The 27,693-nt window shown below is 42.0% G+C and overlaps 1 protein-coding gene across 2 annotated transcripts; it reads left to right on the top strand.

Moving 5' to 3' along the window:
* The first annotated feature begins 21,029 nt into the window (after positions 1-21,029).
* On the top strand, positions 21,030-27,067 carry cibar1 (CBY1 interacting BAR domain containing 1). 2 transcript variants are annotated; one of them, XM_035183662.2, is made up of 9 exons: positions 21,030-21,195; positions 21,900-22,134; positions 22,220-22,288; positions 23,221-23,322; positions 23,561-23,566; positions 24,228-24,332; positions 24,433-24,546; positions 25,836-25,955; positions 26,375-27,067. In XM_035183662.2, exons 1-9 carry the CDS (start codon positions 21,167-21,169, stop codon positions 26,489-26,491), a joined length of 897 nt encoding a protein of 298 aa, XP_035039553.1. In that variant the 5' UTR covers positions 21,030-21,166; the 3' UTR covers positions 26,492-27,067. The 2 variants fall into 2 exon arrangements, with proteins under 2 accessions (XP_035039553.1, XP_035039554.1); XM_035183663.2 differs by lacking the exon at positions 25,836-25,955.
* Positions 27,068-27,693: the final 626 nt, after the last annotated feature.

Below are 27,693 nucleotides of genomic sequence, written 5' to 3'. Positions count from 1 at the left end.
TGACTGAGTGGGCCTGGAGGGCAGCAGTAATGGGAGGGCCAGGGGGCATGAGGGGGCAACCCAGCACCTGGCTCACCCAGCTGGTAGAGAGACTCCTCAGGCACACACAGGACCCTGGCTGGCTGACACCCACGCTGAGCCACACATACATAAACATTGTCTCTCCTTCTCCGTCACACACACAGGCGGATAATACTCTTTTCTTCGCTTTCTCCGGCTCTCAGTCACTCATACACTCCGGGCCCTGTCCAGACTTGTGGCATCAGTGCTGTCAGGACACAGGCCTCCATGTTGGATTCAATCAGCCGTATTGTCAGTCAATGGCGCACACACACAGACACACACACACATACACACAGGTCGTCGCTGCTTTCCGCCTTGGCAGAAGGGGAGCATGTTGTCCTTCCAGTGTGATTTCCTCTTCCCTCCCGCCTGCCATCTCCGTTCCCCAGGCCCTGTCAGCTTTGCCCCCTCTCCTTGTCAGCAGCCATATGGCTACCACCCCACACACACACACACACACACACACACACACACACACACACACACACACACACACACACACACGCACACACCCCTCTATGCCATCCCCTAGACTCCTTCCCCATGCCTCAACCCCCTGTTGGAGCTTCACTGACAGATCTAAATGCACCGCTGAGCCTCAGGATAACTGGACACTACACAAGTACAAGACAGTTACTTTCAATTCATTCATGTGTACAGATGATCCAGGGGATTTTTTTATTCTTCAATCTGTTGCGGCCAATGGAACTGCTATTGCTACATGTGCCAAAAAACACCAACAAAGCAACATGTTGCAAGATTAACCAAAGCTGCTGGGGTTAAATATCTGCAATAAATTATTTCTGCTACTTCAACAGGTCATTGGATTCAAGCCCAACATGAAAAAAGCCTCACTAATACCATTAAGGACAAATCTACTTCAGGGTTTGTCCTGCTGGGGACCTTTACTGTCATGATACCACTCTTTATTATCTGTATATTTATTATTATTATATATTTTTTTTTATTCTCTTTGTGACTTTCATACAGTTTGTTGTAAAGCACTTTGTAACTTGTATTTGAAAAGTGCTAAACAATTAAAGTTACTCTTCTTATTATATCCTCTTGTTTCATCTTTATACTGTTTGCTATCTGATGAAAATGAAAATATCAAAACATAAATCAAGAAAGTTTTCACACAGTATCTACACACAAACTATCTACACAACAACTGCTCTTTGTTTTAACGTGAACCTAATAATACACTGACAGCTGTAGTATGTGTTATTCTGTTGTTCATGTATTGTGACTTTGCTCGAGTCAGTACATTCAAACAGAACTATACGTCCCGAGTTTAAACTGACGTGCAAGGACAACTTTCAAGGTCGTCTGAATAGATTCATCTCAGAGCTTTCAACCACGTTTTCTGGCCTTCGTCAACAGATGGAGTTTGATCATGACGGATGCATTTGTTGATGGTGGACGATCAGAATTCCAGAATGTTTTCATATCCAAAGTATTTGTAGGACATATGAGGAAATGGTGTATTTCTGTTGAACAGACATGTCCATTTTCCTTTTGTCCTCTCTCTCTCTCTCTCTCTCTCTCTCTCTCTCTCTCTCTCTCTCTCTCTCTCTCTCTCTCTCTCTCTCACTGTACTCTGACACTATAAATCTGGGGCCCCGTGGGGACAATGTGAATGTGGGTGTGAGTGCACTCTTGACTGTGTGTGCATGTGCCTTTGTGTGATGGGAAGCAGAGAGTGATGAAACACCACTGCCCATACTGTAATAAAGAGTGTGTGTGATGGGGCCCCCGGATCTCTCTGGTCACCGAGACATTAGGAGAAAGAGAGACAGACGGACGGAAAGATGGAGAGTAAAGGAGACTGCCTCTGCCTCCACTGCTGGCCGACAAATCTGCCGTCAGGACCAGGGGTCATAAAAATGTGATGGCTAAAAGCTAATGTCAGGAGTTATGTGGAGCTGTCATCTGCTATTAGAGAGGATTATTGCCACCGTCCTGACTTAGAGACGGAAGGGGGAGAAAGGACGGCTGAGCAGAGCGATAGTGAGGGAGGACTCAAGAGAGAGCAATGGAGAGGGCACAATGGAGAGACATCTTGAATGTCTGAATGTCCTTTAGACATTTTAAATGTCTATGTGATGAAGAAGCTTCATGCAGGCCGAGTGGTGACAGGCTGAAGACTGCAGCACAAAGACTTTAAACTGCACTGATCAACGCTGGTGGCTGAAGGCGTCACGCTCTTTAATATCTGTCATAGTGTATCAGACCAGCACCGAGTGATCGCCAATAGCAAGATCCTTACGCCCTGGTGGCCTCACAACTATAGTCCTTAAATGTTCAGATGTTTGTGGAGTTTTCTTTGCTTTTGCTTTGCCACTTATATGTACAGTATACATACTTGTATATAAATTCATTTGTGGCATTTTAATGGCTCGTGTTGCATATAAAAATTAATGTAAGAGTCATCCCTTATTGCCTTTATTTTTCTGCTCCCACCCCCAACAACATGAATTCCCAGATAGGCTTGATGCATAATCTGTTTGAGATATTTTGTGATTTGTTTTGTCCAATCTCTTGAATTTCCCAGAATGCCTTTTGACAACACATTTCAAGAGGACAATTCACCATCAATCAACAAAATGGACATAAAGATGCAAGATTTGCCATCAAAACTTGTTTTTAAACCCATTTTAGGAAACTAAAATTTTAAACTTTCTCATGTCTGCACAGAAAATGTGTAGCTTGCACCAAAACAGACTGGAAACTACCGGCCTGGCTCAGTGTGAAGCAAATTGAATCCTCTTACCAGCAGCGGTTTGGTAGGCAGGACTGTCAATGAATTGCTTCATTCAGTTTCTGAGTCGTTCTTGAGATATCAGATCTAAAGTGGTATCACATCATTAATTCCTTACAATGTTATTGAATGGCAGCTAGTGATCAGTGCATGGTCAGGCATCTGCACAATACTAATGCACTACTTTATTGATGTCTTCCAGGCCACAGGTCAGTGTGATCAAAGAAATACAACATGTGAAATCATCATTTTTAAGCTAAATGTTAATTTACTTGTGATGATTTTACACAGAAAGACCCTTTAATAGAAAACTGCAGCCAAACAACACATGGAGTCTCAGGCTTGAATATGTCATGAAATGTGAACATCATACAGCTGCAATAAAGAGTTGTGGATACAGAATTTACTGCATATGGAATAATAATATTTTAATTCTTGAAACTACGTACATGAAGCGAAAGAGGAGGACTGCATGTCAAAGGAAGCGCTGAATGATTTGCATGTATTAGGTTGTATCAGTTTCATCAAGGATGCAGAATTGCCCAACTGAAGCCAATTACACTCTGACTTAAAGAATCCATTACCCTTGTTTTTAATGTGGCCGCGTCGCTCCGACCGTTGTGGTGAAGCCCTGCAAAGAACAAAGTTTTAATTGAATCCCATTCACTCTTCTGTTGATTCCATTAAAGCTGCCAGGAAAGCACTTTTTCTTTTTTTTCCCTCCATGACCAGCTGCCTGTCTGTCATTATCACCCACCACATTCCACTACCAGCTAATACATAAAAAGTGACAGTAAATCTACCAAGGGAGCACAGGAGTCATAAAGTGAATCGGCTGCTTTATGCTTGCTGTGCTTAAGGGGGCCAGGGCCGAGGGGAGTTAGGGGGCACTAAATCTGAGAGGGTGCGGAGGGAGGGGGTGGAGGAGGAAGCATCAATCACACAAATGTACACATACAGTATGTAAATGTACACACACACACATACACATACACACACACACAAGGGAGGGAAATGTGAATCCTGATGTATAGATTGTAAGATTAATGGATATTAATAATGGCAGCTGCCCATTAGGAAAATAGAGCAAATAGAGTGCGTACACACAAAACACACACACACGCACACACTCTGACATACAAATACAGTAGCACACTGTCATCTGTCAAATCACATTTGGTTATTGTTCCCCCTCTCCTTGTCTCTCACACACACACACACACACACACACACACACACACACACACACACACACACACACACACACACACACACACACACACACACACACACACACACACACACACACACACACACACACGGTCATGTTGACACACAGTTTGGTGTGTGTGCACAGAGAGGAGCTTGAAGGCATCAGTGAGTGCGTGCTGAAGTCTCTCACCATGAGTGTTTGTGATGGTTATGTTAATGGGTCACATATGGGCGAGACAAAAGAACTTTGCGGGGACACAAACAACCGATGAGAGTTACTCACAGACGAGAATGTGGGTGTTAGGTGTCATCACGGTGATAGCGTGTCTGTGGCTGTCGGCCTTCCAGTTTGCTTCATATAACTGACAAATGACACTTTGTATGAGAGTTTGAGATTTTCATTTGTGCCAATTACACCAATTACACCAAAGCTTTGACTATTGCCGTCCAAATTTTAGAATCAATTTTAAAATGTTGCATTTTTGTTTTTTAATTATTCTTATTATATATAAATCACACCACAACAAAAAACATTACCATCACTGACACTGGGATCATAGACTATATATAGAGATGGATGATGGGTCTTCAAAAATGAAGCTAAAATTCCAGCTGATGCCCTCATCTTGTTCACTGTGAGTCATTTGGAGCCAGAGTCTGCACAGTAGTGATGTTAGTGTGGAGCCATGGTATCAAGGTCCTGTTGACATAGATACTAGGCCAATCACGAGTCAGTCTCAGCTGTCAATCATGACTTAAGAACAACCTCAAATGACAGAAACTTAAAATCTTTAAAGAAAAATTTTGTTGATATGACCTATACTGCAACCAGCCACCTGGGGGCAATCAAGACGACTTGGCTTCACTTTTAGAGGGATGTCATGTCGGCCATCTTTATGTACAGTCTATGGGACCACATGACAGGCTTATGAGTTTCAACAACACCAGTAAGACATCGTAAATATCAAACAACTGGATTATTAGCCAAATTTCAAAACCTCAAAAATGTCTTGATATTGTCAAGAAAACTGGCAAATCAAAAAGCTCAAGAATTCTTCGCACCTCCATTTACCAGTGAAACTATAATAGTAGTATTGGTGAACAGATAAATATGTCATGTAGGACAGTACCGTCTTTATCTTTATTCCAATAACGTCACTGATGCAACTCACGTTAAACTGAACTTCCATCGTGTACCTGGTACATTTTCTGCACAAGCTCATAAATGTCAGTGATAAAATATGCAACACAGTGTGTCAACAACATAGTTCATGTAACGTCCAGTCTGAGAGGTTTGGTTATTTGTGTGCACAAACAGCGAAGAGATGGAAATGTAGAAGACATATCTAAATAATGTCTCCCATATAGAGGCTATAAAATCAGTGGTTACATCCTATAAAACTGTGCATTTACATGATTTATGCATATTATTTTACTATTTCAGCCCACTGGCCAACGCTGTATGGCTGGCCGTGTATTGTGGACTCCTGTACTATCCTGTCTATTTATTGGTAAGTGGAAATGCATATTACGCATTGCAATGTTGGGAGGTATTCTCACATAACAACAGAATTCAGCTACCACATAATACGTTTTAGTCTCGTGTGTGACCCAGCAAACCAATAGACGTGTCCATAATGTGCCTCCGGTGCTGAATTTCGTACACTGTACATAGCGTAATCATTAATTACTAACGAATTCGACATGACTTTACTAACTCTTTGCTTCAACACATTTGCATAAAGCAAGCTTTGCATTGCAGCGTACCATTATAGCCCCACTTTCCCCAGCGTAGCCCTGGGTTCCTTCAAGCTCATTAAGTGGAACAATAGCCGAGCAGCCGAACACAACAAATGGCTACGGGGGTCTGCTGTGGAACAATGACATATTTTGAAGAAAACGTCGTCTTATGTAAAGCAACACAAAGCCTGTCTCCTGTATCTAACACAAAAGAGCGCTGTATTTAAAGTGTTAAACGAGATCTGATGATGAACACACTGATAAATCCACGGCAGCTGGGTTGGCTAAAGCGATGACCTTTGAAGTGTACTTGAAGAAACACCACTGAACTAGTTAGGTTTTCTCACAAGGTGATTAAGGTTGCCTTGCGCCTCCACCGCTTGAGGAAGGAAATAGATTATTTTTATTATTTTTTTACACAGTCATCAGAAAAAGTCTTCCTATTCAAGCAAACTTGAATCCACACAGCTCCATCAAAGGCTCAACTTGAAGCAAGGCCTCAGGCTTTTCTTTGAGTTTCACAGTGCCTGGCACTTTTTCCACCCAACAAAGCCGGCCCGAGATTTTAAGTCCATTAAATATTGTTGTTGTATCACACCTCGCCAGGTCTGAATTATACATCACGTTCCCTGTGGCCACAACGGTCCTGTTCTGTCTTTGAGTCCGATATCGTTTAACAAAAGCTCGGAGATAAAATAAAGGAGAAATAAAGGGGCCCGGCTGCAGAGAGGAGGTCTCCCCCCTCGTCTTGTCCTCTGTGTGACTGCGTTTCTCCTTTTGTCGGGCTCTGGCTATCAGGGAGTGGTTTTCCCTGTGGACAGCTGATACCGACAGCGTACATAAAATCAGACCTGGAGAAAGTGTGCAGGTGAGAGCTGGAGAGGGAAGGAATAAATGTGTGTGTGTGTGTGTGTTTGTACAGATGTCTATACTACATGTCCCTGCCTGTTTGTCCGTCTCGTCTGTGACAAGAGTCTGGTGTGACTGCACCTCTGTGTATATACATGTGTGTGCACGTGTGGATAAGTGTGATGGGTGCACACTCCTCCGTGCGTGCGCGTACACACCGGCGCGAGCGAGGCAGAAATGAAAGGCAGGAGTCCCATCTGTTGTGGTGTAATGACTGTGCTATTTGGAGGCAGGAAAGGTTTGGTGCGGGAGCAGCTGGTACCTCGCCCGGTGACCTTTTAGCATTCCTCCTCTCACCATCTGACAGATGTGTCAACTCGATTATTTCAAAAGGCCCTGAATAAATAAGCGATTGGGAGAGAGCACCGCCCGCTAACCCAAGGAGTCCACGGAACTGAGGCTCCGCACACATACACGCAGGTGACGGTCGGACAGAGCGAGAAACACGCCCGCGAGCACCCAAACACCCGCCTTGATCCTCGCAAAGGCCGACACCAGCACGTGCACGGTGAACAATACAATCCAATCCTCCTCTGCTGAACAAAGTAAATGATCGCAGAGGTGAGGGCACGCATCGCCCCTGTTGTTGCATCGCTCGTCTCCTACGTTCCCTCCAAACTCTCTTTCTCTTCCTATCATCTGCTGATGCCTGGTAAAAGGGGCACAATGGGGGTGAATTGAATGCCATTGTGGCTCGGGTGCCCTTGGAGCAGCGCTATTAGCTGACTGTGTTTGGAGGAGAAGGAGGGAGGGGAGGGGGCTGGGGCTGGATGGTGGGGGGGCCTCAGGTGTTGTCGGGAGAGGCCGACGATGGACTCTCATTCCCTGGCGGAATCCACAGCGGGTGGAGGGGAATGGGAGTCTGTTGTGCATACTGTATGTGTGTGTGTGTCTGTGGAGGGGCAGGGGGCTAATTGACTCACTGAGTGATTGGAGGACTGTGAAGAGGCGACTGCAATCAGACCTGCCCTGATAGAGTTTGATGCCTCCCTAAATAGTTTTCAAATGGAGGAGCAGGTGCTGTTTTTCCGAAGCAATCCCCACTGCCCGGGTGTATGAGAGAGGAAAGTGTGTGTGTGTGTGTTCATGTGTGCGTGTGAGCATGTCAGCACATGTGAACCAGGGCGACCATATCCAGGTGATTGTGTTGGTTTTTGTGTCACTGTCTGACTCTATTTCTTTTTTTATTATTAAAGTAAACTGACGGAGAGTAATCAGAGGAGGGATATGTATGTATGTATCTTTTATCTATTTTGTTTTGTTCCCCCCCTTTCACATAAATTTAACACCTCATCTCAAAATATCAAAAGAAAGAATTATCAGTTATGGCTCCAATTGCAGGAGAAGAAAAAGATGACAAAAGAAACTGAATTCATATGAGGGAGCCGTGGGCTCAGATGAAGGATAAATCCCACCGGGGAGCCGCTGTTACCTCAAAATTCAATTTCGGTGGCTAAAATTGGAGAAAAGCCCTTCATTTTGTCTACTCCACTGTGTTAAGAATGACTCGTTTGAAAATCCACTAATGCTCTTGTCTGAAACCCCAGGGATTTGAACAGGCCTTGGACTTTCCATCTCTCTTAGCGAGTGTGAAATAGGCTTCATCAAATCATGTCCACTCGTCATGATTTTCGCCCGGTGGATCCAAACCGGTTTGAGCTGGTTATTGGGACGTCACGCTTTGAGACGTGCACGGGGCCAGAGCGGCACGGTGCAGTCTCTGCCTCCAAACAGCTCCATACGACATGCTCTGAATTACCCATCGAGTGCTCAGGAAAATGGATTATTCAGAGGCAATTTTAAGCACTTCCTGGCACAGGAGAAAAGACGCGTGGATGAGAGCTCCGAAAACATATGTAACACACTCAACTGGCTAAAATTGATTGGAATTTTGAAAATGCCAGTGTGTAGCTTTCTACACAGTCCGGACTCAACCCCCGAACCTCAGCATGGATACAACATTAACATCAGGGCTTTTGCCCGCTGGGTCAGGACCACGCACCATAACCGTGGTCGTTCCTGGACTCCGGTCTCAGTGCTTCTGTCAGCGCAGCACGCCCTCCCCATCTATCATCTCCATTGATCTGCACTAATGACAGATGGTCATTATGGGCGGGGGAGACAGATTGCCTTCAGCACAGCTCGGCTTCACAGGCATGTGCAGGCTGTGTGTGTGTGTGTGTTCTCTGGGCATAGTGGAATATCTGATATCTTATTTCTTCTGGTAAACAAAGGCCCAAAGTCTATTTTCACCCTAATTAAAACAGAAACACGTTAAAAGTGAACAACAGCTACTGGAGGATTTTAATCATTCAGGCCGGTGCTATGAGCACAGAGTTACATTTTTTACTACAATGTCGTGTAAGCTGAAGAAAACCTCATCAAACCTTTGCACCATCTCAGAGCATCCATCCCCGACACATCTGTACAGTTCTTTTAATGTGTCTCTCATATCAGTGTCTGCTTTACTGTTTATGTAATTGTCAAAGAGGAACATCTGTCAGTTGAAAAAAAAGCACTTCCATTTTCTTAGACACCTAAAAATCTCATTAGAGAATCTGGGTCACTAACCCATTCACTCATGTAATGTGGCCAGACACTCTCCAGATGTGTAGCATGTGGAACGAAGCAGGGATACTCACTTTCCACCACAACATTTTGCTGAATTGTTGCATATTATGCATTTTGTATGGGGAGAGTTTTACAGACGGAGAGTGTATTTAAAGATGCACAAGCCATGTGTGCAGAGCAACTGCTGTTTCATGAGCGCTGGGAGTGTGATGGGAGTGCTTTCATGAATTCTGAGCTTCAAACATCCAGCTCCACGCAAGGATCTTCCAAAACTCTGTCTTGTGTCCTCGTATTTCTGCTTATTGTTATACAGTTTATAATATCATCTTCTACAAATATCCTTTTATACTCTTTTACTCTTGTACTGTAATTATCGTTTTATCTTCTTGATGAATCACTTAATCATTAATTGTTGAGCCCAAGTTTACATCTTCAGCTTTGGGGCATTTTTGCTTTGAAAATTGGCATAAAAAACAAAGCTATTATCAAAAAGTTGTAATATATAAAATATAACGTATAAAATATGAATTATGTTTTCACTCCTCTCCGTTTGTTTGTTTGTTTGCTTGTTTATCAGCAGGATTATCTAAAAACAACAAAACTGATTTTCATGAAACTTGGTGTAAGGATGGGACATGGGTCTAGAAAGAATCTAGATGTATTCCAGACAAAGGATCCAAGATTCTTTTTTTATTCACTTTAATGTTGTGGGGCATTGTTGACATTTTCACCAATTCCCCAGGATATAATGCATTGATAAATAAACAAACAGATTAAGGGGAGTGATATTTATGAATCTAGATCTAGGGGATTTAAATCGAGAGTCATAAGGGGACTGTTGGGCCGTGGTAGTATATACGCTCTATTGAGGGCCAGTTCATTCAAGGTTTCAGCTGAGTAACTGCTAACAACATATAATATACTTTGTACTAATGTAATAACTGCTGTGCATCTTGAGATAATAATAAAGTCAGACATGTTCATGAGGAGATCATTTGTTCAGGAGTCTTCCTTCCACGTTTTGTCACCGCCTACAGAGGCAATAAGAAAAAGTCCCGCACTACAGCTGAGCTCATTCTTTGTTTATTAGCCGTGAACCTTGAAAGACGACTTCTAACTAGCTCAGTGTGATTTATTTATAGGACTATATGGATCTGCATAAAGACACGTCAATGTCGCAGCCTCCCTTGAAGAGGTCGATAAGTGGTCGATGGGCACGTGCTTACACGAGAATTATTCATCACTCTTTTGACCGCTCATTCGCCATCATGTCAGTGGACGTCAATTTGAAACTGCAGGTAGCCCACTTATAACGCTGAAGAGGTGAGCTGTCATTATTTGGGTTGGTTGTTTGACACACAAGCAGGGTTTTCAGGTCATGAGGTTGGTTTGATCAATAATACTATTCCTGTAGGACCAGAGGGAGTTTATCCACAGAAAAGACACATTTTTAGTTGTAGCCAATTATTGACAAAAAAAGGAGCCTGTGCAGTGGTCATTATATTTTGTCTCTTTATATAGAATATAGAGGCTATAGAGCTATGGCCGGTTTTAACACTTCTGATTCAAATCGACCAATGCTGTTGTCAGCATCACAAATAATAAAGTAATAATAAAGTATAAGTAATAAAAGAGTTGGAGCTAATGAAAAACGGTTCAGTCCAGATAACACTATTCGTTTTTAGTCAGTTATTGTCTTTTAATGTGTGAAGACAAATACAATCTTATTTCTTTAGGAGAAATTTGAACATTTGTCAGTTTCCGAGTTTTCACAGATCTCAGAGGTTATTTGCTCTCCACAGCGAAGGAACCAAGAAACATGCTCACCACCCACTGTTAAAATCCACAGGAGTAGAAAGTTCACGTTGGAAACAACTTTGTTGATTCTAACTGCTGCATTTCGGCTGCAGGAAACATGTAAACTCTGTTCTTGTGAGCAGCACCAAGAATAACATCTATTTTTCAAAGTATAGTTATTAGGGGGCTACAATCACAGAGCTGGTCCAATCCAAACTAACCGGCGTCATGGACTTATAGATCTTAAAAGCTTGTGCCCTCGCCGGGTCCCAGAGGTCTTCAGCAGCCAGCGGGGCCCCTCGGACCCGGCATCAGCTCCATGATTTAGATGAGGCAATAAAATTCTAAATGGAGATCGGAGGCTAGTTGCTTAATTGACCTTTATTGGGCTTTCTGCTTCATTTGAAGACTGGATATTAAATTAACATGATAATTCAGGCCCGGCATGTTAATGCCACTAAAGCCCCCCCACCCCACCCCACATTTTAATATCGTCCTGTAACTTTTATGGCTCCAATTGATTTAGTACTGCTTTTTATTAACCGACTTTAATTTTCCATATTGGCACACACTTACACAAAGAAGGTTTTATTCCAATTGAGCAGAGCAACGTTACAGGACGGAGGGTTTATGAGGCCGTTTCTATTAAAAATTCTCACTGTGACATATACAGGATGGAAAGTGGAAATGAGATCCAACATGTATAAAGAAGATCAGGAGTTGGTTGTAGTGTTTGTGCCCATGTTAATTATGTCTTAGGAAAAAGCTATCTATGTAGAATAGTAATATAATAAAGATGATGAGTCCAGCATTCAATACCACAAAAACATTTTAGATTTGCAGTACACTGACATCACCAGGTAAGCAAATGGGCACAGAGGTTCTATTAAAACTTGTTTTTCAGTGAAGTACTTTTAATATTAACCATGACAATGAGGGTCAATTGAAACTTTTTGCAGTGGCTCTAGATACAAAAGCTGCATTCAGTTAATGATATCACATTTTAAAGCGTGTTCACTATTTTGGGGTGTCCTTAATGTATGTATTTGTAAAACATTCTGCTTCTGTTCCTCCAATATATCATGAGGCCCATTATAATATACTCAGTAATATGCAAAAACCTATTGATGCTGTAATGCACTTTTATTTTAGCTGACTTTGTGTATAAAAAGTATTTATGTAACTGCAGTATTTAAGTTATGCAGGTATCTGAGGTGGGATAGAAAAGTTTTGTTCTGTGGCTTTAAAGGGGGAGGCTGAGAGAGCGCTACTGTCCTCTGGTGGCAGCAATGTGAACGTGAGTGAAGGTAATGATAAAACGACCAGCAGTTGGAGGCAGAGAGGAGGGGACTCAGAAGAAAGTCAAGATAAAGTCTGGTGAGCAGAACTTGGGCAAACTGGAGATGGTGGTAATTCCATATAAATACGTATACCTGGCTAAAAGGAATGTTATCTAATCCTACCTAACCCAAATCTCATCCTCAGAAAGATAACCTGTTCAGTTGTTGTTGAAAGAGGTTTTAATGAACTATGCCACTTGTACATTTTACCATTTTGTGCTCTGATTATGAAGAGTGTATGGGTGTGTTTGTGTGTGTGTGTGTGTGTGGGGGGTATAGATAATATTATTTATTAATATATAATAATATAATACATAATAGGTTTTTAATGCTTTTGCTCCATTGTGTTTTCAAACTTTCATGCAAATAAAGCCCCTATATTGCACTAAATTGAACTGAAAGAGAATGAGAGAGAGCACTTTAGTTAAACTGTAGATGGGACAACTCCAACACAAATACACACTCGACAATTAGGGACACGCACTGCCACTCTGACAAAAAGCCACTAACTCACCAGCACATTAGAGGTGAATTGCTTCCCGGATGCAGACCCCCTTTTACCCCTCTCCTAAGTGGATGCATTATCATTTTGTCTCTCAGAAAGAGAAAAAAAAAGAGAAGAGCCAAAGAATATGAATATGCGTTTACATCTGTCTCCCATTAATATGCATGCCTGAATCCGCATCAACACAAAGCCAATTTTCTGGCCATCTGGGGGATGGCTGGTGGAGGTAATGAATATTCTTTATGAATATGTTTTATTTTGCAAGGTGGCGATACATCATGAACACGCCGCTGCCTTTCTCCCCCCTCGATCTCTCTCCTCTCGTCCCTGTCAGTCGGTGTCGCTCGCTCTCTGAGCTGCTGTGAACCTTCACTGCACAACTTGATGAGTTTAATTAGACTGTAAAGACGAGGGATGGATGGATGGACAGATGGAGGGAAGGTTGGATGGGATGAATTGGAAAAAAATATATCTTTTTACCGCACACAGACTCGCTCTTTCTCTAATAGGAGCCGTAATAAGCCGCACACCTGCTCTGAATGGTGGTGCTGGAGAGAGAAATACGGCGGCGGCTAATAGCTATCATGACTTCTGCAGTAACTAGTCTGCAGCCCTGATGTTCATTTAATTACCAAAGTAACTTATGACAGGGATGCACCACCTAGAATACTCATGGGTTCGGCATATTTTATGATTTTGCAGACAATCATATTGCTCATCTAAAAAAAAAAAAAAATGCACTCATACATTACTTTTATAGGTAATTCATGAGATTTTATAAAATCGCTAAAATGCCTTATTTAATCATTGGGATCATTTCTGGCACAAACCCAGACACTCCATCTTTGACATATGCTCTGCTAAGATACGTGTTGCCTGCGTGGGCCACATACGTTTTTATGACACCAAGTTAAGAAATGAGGATAGAGAGGTGGAGTGTAGGATATGTCACCCTGTAGGCACCTTTACATGTCACATCGATGATTTAGACGTCAGTGACTGTATTACTGTTGCTCGCAGGTCTCTGGGGCCCTGGCACAGTCCATTGGCTAGTGGTGTCCTTTAATGATTTATGATTGAAGTTAGCCCGCGAAGTCCCCGGAGGATCCCTCCAGTGGGAGGCACAGGGAGTGACCAGTTTTATGGCAGGACTGGGAATCAATTATGCTAACGCTGGGTAATGAATGCACTTGAGGGAACTGCTCCCCGCACTCAAGGGCCATTTTCACCATTTGCATACTGATGGCAGCAGGACAGTGGCCACTTTCATCCGGCTGTGATGGATCACCATGGAAATGGACTTCGGTGCGCTCCTTTCTATTTCGCTGCAAATTTGTCTACTCTCGTTTACGAAAATGGTTAAGGATTAGTCTAATTTCAGCCCTTAGCGTGATGTTCAATCAGGTACATTCAGTGGGAACGACCAGTCAAGCTGCAGTTAACATGCATGTCGCTACAGACTCATGTATGGAGTAAAAACTTTGATGGAATTTAATAAAAGGTTTTAAGGAATTGCAGGTATTAAGTGCATTTGTTTTTTTAATTAGTGTATAAATTCTTGACTTATGGCCATACACGTTTGAATCCCAAAACCCAATCAGTCCTACATAAAAGTTAATGCGCAAATTTGAAGAAAATCCCTTTCTCTCACACCCACATTCCGGAGATATCATGTTCTGGAGAATGAGACTGACGGACGAACAGATGCACAGACGGACAGCCCTGAAAGATAACGCCTCCGGCCGCAACTGTCACAGATGCGGAGGAATAAAAATGGACCACAGAAACAATCCTTTCCCCACCTCTTCACATTATTCAATACACTCAGTATTGTGCACTCAACCAAGCCTCTCTCTCTCTCTTTCAATAGTCTGAAGTCATTTTCAATTAAGGCCCTTTTTGCGGTCAGTATGTGAGGAGTCCTGGAAGTGTTCCAGTTTCCCCCCCCCCCCCAATGGACCTCTGATAGACACAGTATGTTGAAGAGGAATATCGGCGAGGGCTTTTACTGCCACCAAGGTTAACATGCATTTAAGTCATCTGTTTGCAAAGATGGAGGTCTGGCAACGCTCCCCTCTCTTTCCACTAAAATGCATTAAGGTAAATAATGCCAGACTCAGAGAGAAATCACTATGTCCACCGCGTCTCAGTGAAGTGAAGAAGGCTATGAATATGAAATGTACTATGAATAAGTGATGTGCTGGTGGTGACACTGCAAAAAGGACTGGGTGTGAGATCAAGGCCTTTTCCGAATGCAAAGTTGTTGCCTTCCCCAGTCAATCAGATCATGAAAGTGATGTATGAATTATACATGTTTAAAGAAGCAGCTATGACATTTGGAAAAAAAAACATTCTTATTTGCTTTCTTGGATGGGAGGATCATCCTGTAGATTAACAGCTTTTTTAAATTAGCTTTGTATAAAGACTGGAAGCAGGAGGACAAAGCTCCACCTATGAGCACATCTAATGCTCCTTAGATAAAATATCATACTTTCTATGTATATGTTCAAAAGACCCCAAAAAGATATACTGAGTTAATTTGTGTTCATGTATTTCAACCTAAGATAACCACGTCCGGGCTCCCACTTCATATTCAGCTTGGTAACTTTTGACAAGAAAGTGAATAAGCAAACCTTGTTTACTTATCCAATGGTGAAAAACACTGAAGATTAACTTTAAATGCACAATATATGTAATTTTCTGCCATAGTAGCTGGGATGAGATCATGGAAATTAGCTGTCACCACCACAGACATCAATGCCGTCAGCTTCTTGCAGTTTTGATGCATTTAGTGTTCATCATCCAGGACATTTGTCCAAAACAAATGGATCTGGGCATCAAATCTGAGTTAAGAAACACTGAATGAAGCAGTTTCAGGACGTCTTAGAGGCGCATCATCGCGAGGAACCTCACTCCAGAAAATATATACAATATATTTAATGTTGGAAAGTTGCTCAAACCTACTCCAAGAATTATCACTTTACCAGTGGAGTCAGAGAGAGTATCATACCTGGGGAAGATAAAGTTTGGACACAAATAAACTTCTCCAAACTTCCATGAGTGACGCTATCACTCGGTGGAACAGACAGACAGGGGCAGACAGGCAGTGTTGGAGGCTCCCACTAATTTGATCTGGTGACATTTTCTTCGCCAGCTCCTGAGGGGAAAAGAGCAGCAGACAGGGAGAGAGGGAGGGAGAAAAAGAGGCGTCTGAGAGAGAGTCAGAGAGAGAGAGAGAGAGAGAGAGAGAGAGAGAGAGAGAGAGAGAGAGAGAGAGAGATATGTGGGGAGAAGGAGAGGAGATTGGCGAAGGAGACACTAATGAACGCAGACAACAAAGACCCTAACCTGAGCTGCGAGCCCCTGGAGACACAGAGAGGTTTTTCATTGGGTCAATAAAAGCACTGGACCGTGACTGCGTCGGCTTGCCCTTCAAGCAACCGCTTAACTGCCGAGAGACGACTTCTGTTCAAGGTTGCTGGAGTTAAAAGGGGATAGCACTGAATTTCAGATCTGGAACATGAGATGAAAAGATCTGGAGCATCCTATTTATGTGGGATGTCAAAATAATGTCCATCTCACCTGCATTAAAAAAAAACTCTGCCAATGCCAATCAGTCCCCTTCACACACCACAGTTAAATTCACTAGATCTGGATTCTTATTTTAATCTGCAGCAAATTGCGCACACTAAATCAGATCAGTCATTAAAATGTGCCTTATTCATTTATTCAAGATCAATGATTTACTCTGAGATTTTAAATGAAATTGTTGAAGAACGCCCTCTATCTCATATTTTCATTTAAATTACAATACATGTTTTATATCTTATTTTCACTTATATTTTTAGACTCAATAGCCTATAGTTTTATTCACTGTCTTGTATAATATTATTTATTGCTAATACTGTAATCTTGGAGCAAACCGGCACAAGAATTTCCTTCGGGATTAATTAAGTCTTATCTTATCTTATAAACAAACGCAGACGAAAACATAACCTTCTTGGCGGAGGTAAAAACATCAGAAGAGGAGGTAGATGTTTCTCTGGCAGTGGAATGAACCGCACATGAGTGAATTTAATTTGAAGCTGACTCTCCAGCTATAACAAAGTTTATTCGCATACAGAAGCTGATCAGGACTGTTGTCTTGATTGACTGTCGCTGTAGATTTGGGGATTTTGTTCTTTGTTTTGAAACTCTCCAGACAGACATTTAATTGCTTCTGAGAACAAATACATTTGTAATTTAAGGACTAGTTTAAAAATCGCTGGAAACTGAGTTTGAAGTACAGAGGAGAGGATGGATTTATTTCCCACTGGATGTTCCAGGGTTAATTTCTGCAGGAGAGCAGCGTGGTGTCGCTCTGCCAAATCAGAGGCATGTCGCCGTTAAAAGGAAGGAGAGCGAAGGTAGCCAAAATCAGCATGATGGGATATTGACTCTTGGCTTGTAATTTCATTTTATGCACCAAGTGGCAAACAAGATATCACACTGTTCATAATCCTCAGTGTCCCTGAACACACACACACACACACACACACACACACACACACACACACACACACACACACACACACACACACCTCCCACAGACTCCTTCTTGTTATTAACAGGGAATCTAAAGCCCTATGTGCATCTCTATGTGGGAGGACAGCTTCGGGTCTAGGGTGTTAACACCAGGACTTGCACCTGAAGGGGTAGAGTCAACACACACACACACACACACACACATACACATACACATACACACACAGACACACACAAGCACGCTGGGGAACACATACTTGGTTGCCCCACTAAGTCCCCCCACGTCTGACATATGTCACTCCCAATCTGTTCAGCAGGCCACACATCTCTCCAGTGTGCCGCTGCCGCTGTGGCACAGGGAGCTGCAGAGGGGGAGAGAGAGTCGGGCAGAGCGAGCTGGAGACGGAGTGAGAGGGCACAGAGGGATAAAGACAGCAAGAGAGAGAGAGACAGGAGAGCATGAAGGAGGCAGGGAGCTGCTGCTGCTAAATGATACTTTGAAAACAACACCATCTGTTCTTTGAGAAAGTCAGATGCGCGGTTTAAAACGACGCCACCAATCATGAATACATTTACAAGCAGCCAATGAAAACTCGTCAACATGCCCCAGGCTTCATTTAACACAAAGATCCTGTAGGACGTCAGGTACACAGGCGTCTGTCACATGGTGAGGGACCTTGAATCTATAGTCCCGTGTAACAGCCAGAGGAGGGCTGATGAGTAATGTGGACATGATGATGAAGAAGGTAAAGAGAGACGTCAGTCAGTCAAATATGTCTGTGCATGAAGGGATATTTCAAACAGCTCAGAATCCACCTGTAACCAGGCAAATTCAAACACACGTCTTAGGCAACAGACAAATGGAAGTGGATTGCCATCATGTGGTTGAGTTATGCAATCACACCAGAAACTTCTCACTTACATGTCTCATTCACAAAAACAGACACACGATGTGACACCTCTTCAGGAACATAAACATCAATACGCTGCAGGAAACTGTGCAGAGCTGCTGGATTCTCTTACATAGTCCCTCCCCTCCTCCATTCAACACAATCAGACTTAAAGAACACTTAAAGGTTCAGTGTGTAGAATTTAGTGACATCTAGTGGTGAAGAGTCCTGTTGCAGCTGAACACGCCTCACCTCACCCTCCCCTTCCAAACATGACAGAGAACCTGTGGTCGCCTTCAGTTGACATAAAAACTCAAAAGGTGTTTAGTTTGTCCAGTTTGGGCATCTGTATAAATATTTGAATATAAAGGGAACATTCTAAGGTGACGGAAACAACAATTCATACAGTTTAGATGATTACACAATAGTGGAAATATCACCATGATTATTTTATACTCTTTATATTTCTGTCTATAGATCCCTCTCACCTAAGCCTTACACACTGAACCTTTGAAACAAACAGAGATGATCACTTTTTATGTATGTCTAGAAGGACGATTAGGTTATAAACCTTAAACCTTGTAAATTTAGCTTGATGCTGTTTAACCATAAGTTTACATTTTCCGGAAAATCATAACAGTTCTCTAAAAACCAGCATATTTACTGAGCAACAGCACTTTCTGTAGCCACACATCTACAGTTCATGAACTTGCCGGGCCTGATATCGGCAATTTGAAATACAACTACCAGTCAACTAATTTCGAAACTTCTATTTTAAGGTTTTTTTTAAAGTTGCATAAGGTTGCTTTAAACTAAAAGTGGCTACAACACACGACAACACGTAGAGCACCATTATGTCTCCAGATGTCCTGATTTAAAATTCGTTTTTTGTTTCATTAAATGATAAAAAAAAGAGGAAATGAGGTGTAATAACCAACCAGCCGCAGCAGAGGAAAGTTACATCAGAAGCTCTTAACAAATAAATGAATCTATACAGGCATCAGCTGTAGCAGGAAGTATAAACCAGATCCTCTTGGGATTCCAGGCACACAGCTCGATGCTATGACCATGTTTTACATCGCCAATCTGTTACAGTGGGATCTCCCCTGCTTCAATCCCATGGATGATTAAGCGTGATAATTAAGGTTTTTGGACATTTTCCATAGAGGAGCAGACGTGGCAGCTGGTGACATTCATGCATTCCCAAACACAGAGGAGGGAATTACAATGAGGCCTCCATTCATTTCAGTGATCACAAAGTCTGCTCCTGGCACCAGCTCAAAAACAGTCAAGCTGTTGTTGAAAAGGACTATTTGCAGCCCTCTTTGTTGCAATGTAGGCAATGTACCTTGATCTATTTGGGGAATTAGAGAAGCCATAGCCAAATATTTGGATTCATCCAGCAGGGGCACTCACTTCCTCGTTTCACTAACTTGGCACGACACAACGTTAAAGACTGAACAACTGCTTTTATAGCTCGTGTTTGTTAGTGTGATGTGAGTTGAGCTAAGTCAAATAAATGAACTGTGAAATCAAAGAGTCAAAATCAGAGACAGTAGCTATTATGAGACATTTAACAAAATACCTTTGAGGTATGTGCTATACTTTAAATTTAATCAAGCCGCACCAAATTGCACACAATCATAATAGTTCCCTCAAAATGCCAGATTTTTAAAATCAAGATCTATGGATTATTCCCAAGGAAATCAGTGAAAGAATGCCCTATTTTGAAAATGTTAAATAATGAGTACATAAAATCCTGTGTCGTCCCATTTATCAAGATTCACACCGAAATTTAATGGGTTCTTTTTGGGCTCATGTCCCGTCCTTCCACCAAGATTCCTGGAAAACCCTTCAGAAGATTTTGTGTAATCCTGCTGACAAACCAAAACTGACAGGGGCAAAAACATCACCTCCTTGGCGGATGTAAAAAGAGGTCATGGTTTCAGTCACACTCGAAAAACTAAGATTTCCACACGAGACGGTTATATAACAATTAACATTCACACAAGAGACAGAGCATTTATAAGTATTTTCATCTTTGGTGCGACATCCTCTGGCCTTAACTCTCAACAAGAGTCAGGAAAACTATCAAAATATAATTATTTTAACGGGGACATTTTTTTAAACCTCAGAGAGAGTCTCTATGGAATAAAAGTGTAAAACTGCATAAAATGGAAAACAAACATCAAGCAAACAATGGCACAGCAGCACTGCAATTTACTCAGGATTGTCAATCTTGTAAATGCAGTTTCTTTTACTGCTTTATAAGTGAAAAACAATCACTGAGTTGAGCAATATTCAGCATTTCAGCTAAACTCAAAATGTTACTCAGTAGATGGTCTAAGTTATTGTTGTAGAAATATAAAAGAAAAAAAGTGGCCTGGAAACCTACAATTAACAATAGTAGAAAAAATTAATCCTGGATCCACATCCAAACTAAAATATAATGGATTCCTCCCCGACCCTGTATCTCCAACAAGTTTGATGGGACTTATTTTTGTAGTTTTCTGTCTAATAATGCTAAACAAACAAACACACAAATAAACAAACAGGCAGATGCGTGTACAAACACACGCTGCTGTCTGAGATGACAAACTTTACCATCTAACCTCCAGCTCACAGGCTGAAAAGTGCAACGAGACAAGAGTTGTCAGTGAAGCGACTCCATTTCCCAGAATGCATTCCTGAAGCGGAAACAGCGGGGGGGGAGGAGGAGGAGGAGGCGGGCTCCATGGAAACGGCAGACTGGCGTGCTAGCCTCGGGAGGAGCACGGTTAGCTAGCGGTAATTCTGCATGTGGATAAGCATCGGTGTTCGCTGACTCCGTTTCTTTCACCGCTTCTCTGCGAAGATGAGTCGGACTCCGGACGCGAGAGCGAGGTAAGAGCTGTTCCGACCGAAACTCTCCGTGAACCGGGAACGAGCGTTTGGTCAGTTAACGTTAGCAAAGAGAAACAACTAGCAGGTTAGCTAGCTGCGGCTCCCGTTATGCTTATTTACTCCAAATAGCGATATGAGTGTGGACGAGTTGTTGTTCAGGAACTGTCTCCTTCTCAAACGGTGATTAATAATGGCTGTGGATGAAATAAAGAGGTTTTACTGCAGTTTGCTAGATTGATGTTCATCAACACTGATCAAATCAAAACAAACGGTGCCTCACATCTCCGGTCTGGGCAGTTGAACAGTATCAATACAATCTTAGTGTATATATCAGTATCAATACAACAAAGTTCTTTATATATATTAATATATTTCTTATGCATTGTGCAAGCAGTTAGGAGGATCTACATCAGGTTTGCTAAATGTTTTGCTGTTTATCGAGTGTTTGTCTTTCTCTGTCCATAAAAAAACATTTAAAACTACAACATTCACTCAGGAGTAAAGATAATGATATTTGATATTTTATTTTATCTTTATCTATGTTTGCCCATATGATCCAGCCCCATCACACCCACAAGTTTTGTTTTAGCTTTGTTTATGTTTGGGTTATTTGTTTAAGATCATATTACCCCACACAAGCACTTCCTTGTCCTCTGACGGCCGAACCGCTGTTTGATTACTAATGTTGACGTTGTTCTCCACAGGGACAACCAGACAAAACAGATCCAGGAGAACATCACCAATGTGGAGAAACACTTTGGAGAGATGTGCCAGCTGTTTGCCGGTTACGTGCGTAAGACAGCCAGGCTACGGGACAAGGCCGACCTTCTGGTTCGGGAAATCAGCCTGTACGCAGACACTGAAACCCCAAATCTGAAGAGGGGTATGAAGCAGTACGCTGACCACCTGGCCAAGATCCAAGACTACCGCCAAGCTGAGGTAAAACTACAGGAGCGTAGCTTACAGCCACAGTCTGAATGTGTTGAGTAAGACATAAACTAACATGGACTATTCTGCCTTGCAGGTGGAAAGACTTGAAGCCAAAGTCATAGAGCCACTGAAGAGTTATGGAGCTGTTGTGAAACGCAAAAGGGTAAATGTGACCGTCAGCCACAGCCATGTTGACGTCTACACTGATTCCAAATGAGCCAAAGCACAACAAAAGAGTTTAAAACCATGATCCACTTGCAATTACTGTAAAATTATATCAACCGTTGCTAACTGAGAAACTTGTTGCAGAATTATTTTACTCCAAAATGGTTTACATTTATTAGCTTCTGGTTTACTTTCAGAGCTTGACATTACATTTCTGTTTACAGTTGTTAAAAAAACACACACACATTTTAAAATGATCCAAAGATGTTGAAATTGTCCACCTTCTCATGCAGTTCCCCTAACTTGTGTTTCAGTTTGTTTCACTATATTGCAAGATTAAACGTGTCCTGGCGTCTCAGGGTGTAGTGATAATGAAAATGTAAAAAGAGGATATACCTGAGGACATAGTTGGGATCGCTCTGTCTTTGTCAGTACCACTGTGTGGCCACATGAGTGCACTGTTGTTTTAATCTTAATATCCCAATCCTTAACAAACCATTCTTTATGCCACAGCCGGCATCAACCCCACTCAATGCCATGTTTTGATACTGGTCTTAAGAATATCAAGTTTCTTCGTGATATTTTGGAGTCTTTGTTACACAACGCGGCATGTGCACTTGTCATACATGGATTTGTCAGATTTCATATCACATGCCCAAAATCCATATATAATGCTATAATAATATAATGCTTCTTAGCTTTTTTCATGAAGTGCTAAATTAACCTTCCATTGAAGCCAATGCTCTTTACTTAATGTCAATCCATTTGCTTAACATTACAATCTGTTTCAGAAGTTTGCACAACAGGGTGCATTTGAGGACACGATTTAGAAACTCTGAGGTTAACCACATACTTTTTATTAAGTCCTTGGGAATCTAAATCAGCATCACTGTTCATTTTCATAATGACTACTGTGTCCTTTTCATGCAGGAGGATCTGAAGACGACTCAAAGTGCCAGAGAGAGAGAAGCCAAACAGATGGCTCAGCTCGAGAGGACCAGACAGAGGAACCCCTCAGACAGACAGATCATTGTATCCTTTCATTGTTCCTCTTCTCTCAAAGTCAAAAGATCAAAATGTTGATTAGTTATTGATATTAGTTACTGTTTAAAAAGGGAAATAAACTTGAATGTGTTTAGAATGTTTATCTTGTCAAGTTTGAAAAGGCTTACACAACATTTCTTTACTTAACATTTACTTGATTCAATAACAATGTGCAGTTCAAGACCAACAGGGAATTATTTTCATTTTTCCTTGACCTAACCTTCAGTCTCAGGTGTGTCCCATGATATCTGTGCTTCTCATCGCTGGTGATGAATAACTACAACGATGACACATGTTTCAGAGTTAAAGTTCAAATGGAAGAACAACAACTTCAACAGAAACTTTTGAAGAATAGTCTGTTGTAAAATGCGGCGACGGCCACATATCTTTTTCATTACTCTGTATTAGTAAAGTGCATCGTAGGAGTGACTTGTAACTGACTCACAGACTCGTTTTCCACAAGTGGAAGGTTTTTAGTCATTGTCCGACCAGTTCTACACGCCAACCTGCATAACCTGTAGGAAGTGAGAGTAATAACAGCAGCTCATTTTTTAAGTTCATGTTCTCTGCGTGTAGAAAATGGTTTTATAATTGCATGTTTGCCGAAAACAGTAAATAGCGCATGTTGGACTGGAACTGCAAGTCTAAATCTGATGGTACTGCAATTTTACTACTGGATGATACTGGCCTGGTGTCAGCTGCTTCACACTGCACAAATCACCTTCCACATCACACACTAATTCCCTAATGAAACAAATCAACAGGTTTAAAGGGATGCTGTTGGATTCTAAAGTTTATACATTAATTGTGACACACTAATGCTTTTTGACCTTTGATGCCTTTTTGCCACAACCTGTTGTGTTTTGAAGTACCTTCTTTTGTTTTGCCACCAGGCTGAAAGTGAGCTCCAGAGAGCCACCATGGACGCCACGCGGACAACCAGGCAGCTGGAGGAGACCATAGATGAGTTTGAGAAGCAGAAGATCCGGGACATCAAGGTCTGCTGTGCTAAGCTTTCTGTCCACCTCAAGTTTAGAGTACTGTAAGATTTGACCTTTCTTTCTGTAAGATTTGACCTTTCTTTCCCTTTTTATATAGAAAGTATTCGGTGAGTTTATGACAGTGGAGATGTCGTTCCATGCCAAGGCCTTGGAGGTCTACACCTTGGCCTACCAGAGCATTCAGAGCGTGGATGAGGAGGAGGACCTGGAGGTAGGTTTCCCTGTCATTTTTTCCCGTATGACAATGTTTGCATACAGGGAAATCTGAGATAGAATTATTCAGAAAAGGGTTGTGTGTTTAGTGTGTCACTGAACTGATGAGTCTTTATGTACACCCTCTGCTTTGTACCCGATTAACCTCGTGGTTATATTTAACAAGATAAAGCCATCACGGTCTCACGCTCCCTTTACTCATCAACTTCTTGCTCATGTGCAGTCCACACCCTTCATCTGATGTGGTAACTTTTAAAGTAACCTGCGGAGACTGCTGCACAATTAAGACTCATGCTAGCTACTGTACTTTTCTGTGTTTACAGCCTGGTCTGAGAGGTTTACCAAACTATTTTAAGAGATAAAGCCTGTTAAGGGGAAGCAAATGATCGATGATATTCAGTGAGCGAGGTTCCTCCAGCAGATGCCCTTGTGCTATTTTCCTCCACCCCTTGCCATCTCATCTGTGTGTTTTTGCACTGAATCATCTCCCTTCCATTCATATCGAAGCGAAACTCCTCACCCAGCCAAGGCTGTTTGTCAGTGAGTCATAGCACAAAGCATGGCAGATTGAATCATCTGAAAAAGCCACAATGACAGGCATGAAGATAATCCTGATCAAGAGCCGGTGCGGATTGTATTGTATATTTAGTGGAAACCAGTGGTGTGGTTTAAACTGCAGTTTGGCTGCGTGGTCGGAGGTGCACCCAGAGAGCTGCTTTGTTGACATGTGACAAAAGCTGATTGTCAGCCAGGTTATTGATTTGCTGGAGAGTATTTCCTGTGTGTGTGTTTTCTCTCCTGAAACTCTCAGTTGTTTATATCTGTAACTTAAAATGCACAAATATTATCAGATATCCCTAAACTGTATCTTAACATCTGCAGGACCAACTACAAAAACAACCATTTTGTGATTATATTTTATAGATATTATGATTGTGATATGCGTCAAAATCTTAGTGGAAATTGTATTTTTCAAACTTTCCTTACATATGCAGAAAATGAATTGATTTCATTCATATTTTTGATTAATTGATAATAACTTTGATTTATATAGCACCTTTATCTAAGGCTGCTTTACAGAGTTGTTGAGCCCAACTATGTATATGCGTTGTTTGCTAATTCTGTGTACACCATGGCCACTTTAAAGTCCTTCCTTAAAGTCAGGGTTAACTATCTTGCATTAAAATCAGTGCCCATGTTACAATTACCCATAGGTGTGTGTAGGCATTGTTGCCATTCCTCTGTGTCTCTGTGGAAAAGTCTCGAGCCTCCTACTGTCTTTGGCAGGTGTTCAGGAACTCACTGCACCCCCCTGACTACCAGTCACGCTTAGACATAGTGCGAGCAAATTCCAAAACGTCCCTCGATCAGACCGGCTCCTTCCTGAGCACATCAGGAACCTTACAGGTAAGATGCAGATGATGCTTCACAGTTGACACTAAAACTAGAATTTCCCCAGAAGATCCCTCTTGAACCAGGTTTCTGTTGGGGCTTTTTGACTTTGACAGTTCCAAGTTTCATCTTAATGATAGAATATAAAAAAAGCCTCTTCCCTTTTTTGAAACCAGTAGTTTCCTCATACCACAAGAGACTGGTTCTCGATAACAGCGAGTCTTATCAGTGCTGCCAGGGTTTGTGCTTGGCATCACCACAGCCATCTTTCACTTTGAAATTCCCCCATGTCATGGCATGCCACAATCGTCACGCATTTCCTCATACATTCAGTGTTACCACAGCATTTTAACATCAGATTCAACCGAATCAACAGTCGTGATTGGCGACTTTCTGCTGAGTGTTCTTTAGTGACGGTTTATTTGTTGTCACAGCAACAAAGAGCTTCCATTCGGCAAACAAGAGGTGAGGGTGAGGAAGAGGAAGAGGACAACGACGAGGACGAAGACGAGTCTGACGAGGACGAAGAGGACTCAGAGGATGAGGATTAAATGCTCATTAAATTGTCTTTTTTTCGTTTTTTGCATTTTTCTGTATGGAAAAAAAGGGATATCAAAAAATGTACCAACAGTAAAAGCTGTGTCATTGCCAAAATCCCCTGTCACAGGTGGTCTGAGCAGTATTGTAGTGGTGTTGTGTTGTAGCTGTGTGATGCTCTGTAAGGAGCACGTTGTCCTTTCCAGCCAGTGTTTGCTGTTTCGCTATATTTTTATATCTCACACATTAACAAACCGTGCATTGTATAGTCACTCGTCTTTATAAATAAAAGAAAATCAGTTTGTTATGTTCTGCGATGTTCCAGTGACTTTCTGTTCTATAATAAGTACATGGTGTACGCTCAGTCACTTTGCATGAAAACGCCATAGAGTGGCTGATTGTTATTTCAGAAACTGTTCGGAGTGTGAATCAGTCTAAGTGATGGTACTTCGTCTGCAGCCGAAAGTGACTCATCTCGAACACAGACATGTAAAAGGCATTCAGTTGTGATGTTTAAGGTTAGAGTAACGGGCTTTGGGAATGCATTATGCCAATGAGTGTCCTCACTAAAATAGAAGTACAAGAATGTGTGTGTGTGTGCGTTCTCGTTTTTGTTACTTCTTTAAGACCCTTTCCTGCATGAACACTGACCTTATCAGGACCAGTAGACCTCATGGGGACCAGAACATCATTTCTGAGGTCCTGGTTGAGGTTACGGCTAAAGTTTTGGTTAGCCTGTCCACAATGACTGGAAGTCAATGCAAAGTCCTAATAAGGATAACTGCGTGTGCGTGAGACTGTAGACACACTGATGTATTTGCATGTGGCTCTGTATAAAACAGTTGTGCGTATGTGCGTTACAGAATGTGTTGTCTGCCACAGTGCAGGCTGCTGCCACTGTCAGCTGATGGCTCCTATGTCTGTCTTGCATGAGTCACTCTGCACATTTATCATTCCTCAGTTGCCCATGTCATGATGGATACTTTTCTGCCCCTGGAAACACACACACACACACACACACAGATACATGCTGTACACATCACATTTCAGCTTCATACCATTTTCTGACAAACAAACGATACAAGCACATTCACGCGCGTATTCAAAAAGAGTCATTATGCAACCAACAAGTCTTTTTCATTATCAGATACAAGGGCTACTTCCCTCTCAGCAACACCGACTATCTCAGGGACTGTGAGATAAAAGCTGCGTAGGT

This window comes from Hippoglossus stenolepis, chromosome 17 (genome assembly GCF_022539355.2).
Source record: "Hippoglossus stenolepis isolate QCI-W04-F060 chromosome 17, HSTE1.2, whole genome shotgun sequence".
Taxonomy (NCBI): Eukaryota; Metazoa; Chordata; class Actinopteri; order Pleuronectiformes; family Pleuronectidae; genus Hippoglossus; species Hippoglossus stenolepis.
Note: the sequence above shows the minus strand (reverse complement) of the source record. Positions and strands in the feature narration are given on the sequence as shown.

Excerpts from the sequence above, each read along its gene's own strand:
- cibar1 (XM_035183662.2), top strand. The coding sequence starts at position 21,167 with ATGAGTCGGACTCCGGACGCGAGAGCGAG. Across the intron at positions 22,289-23,220 it reads CTGTTGTGAAACGCAAAAGG|GAGGATCTGAAGACGACTCA; the intron begins GTAAATGTGACC and ends CTTTTCATGCAG. Across the intron at positions 24,547-25,835 it reads ATGAGGAGGAGGACCTGGAG|GTGTTCAGGAACTCACTGCA; the intron begins GTAGGTTTCCCT and ends TGTCTTTGGCAG.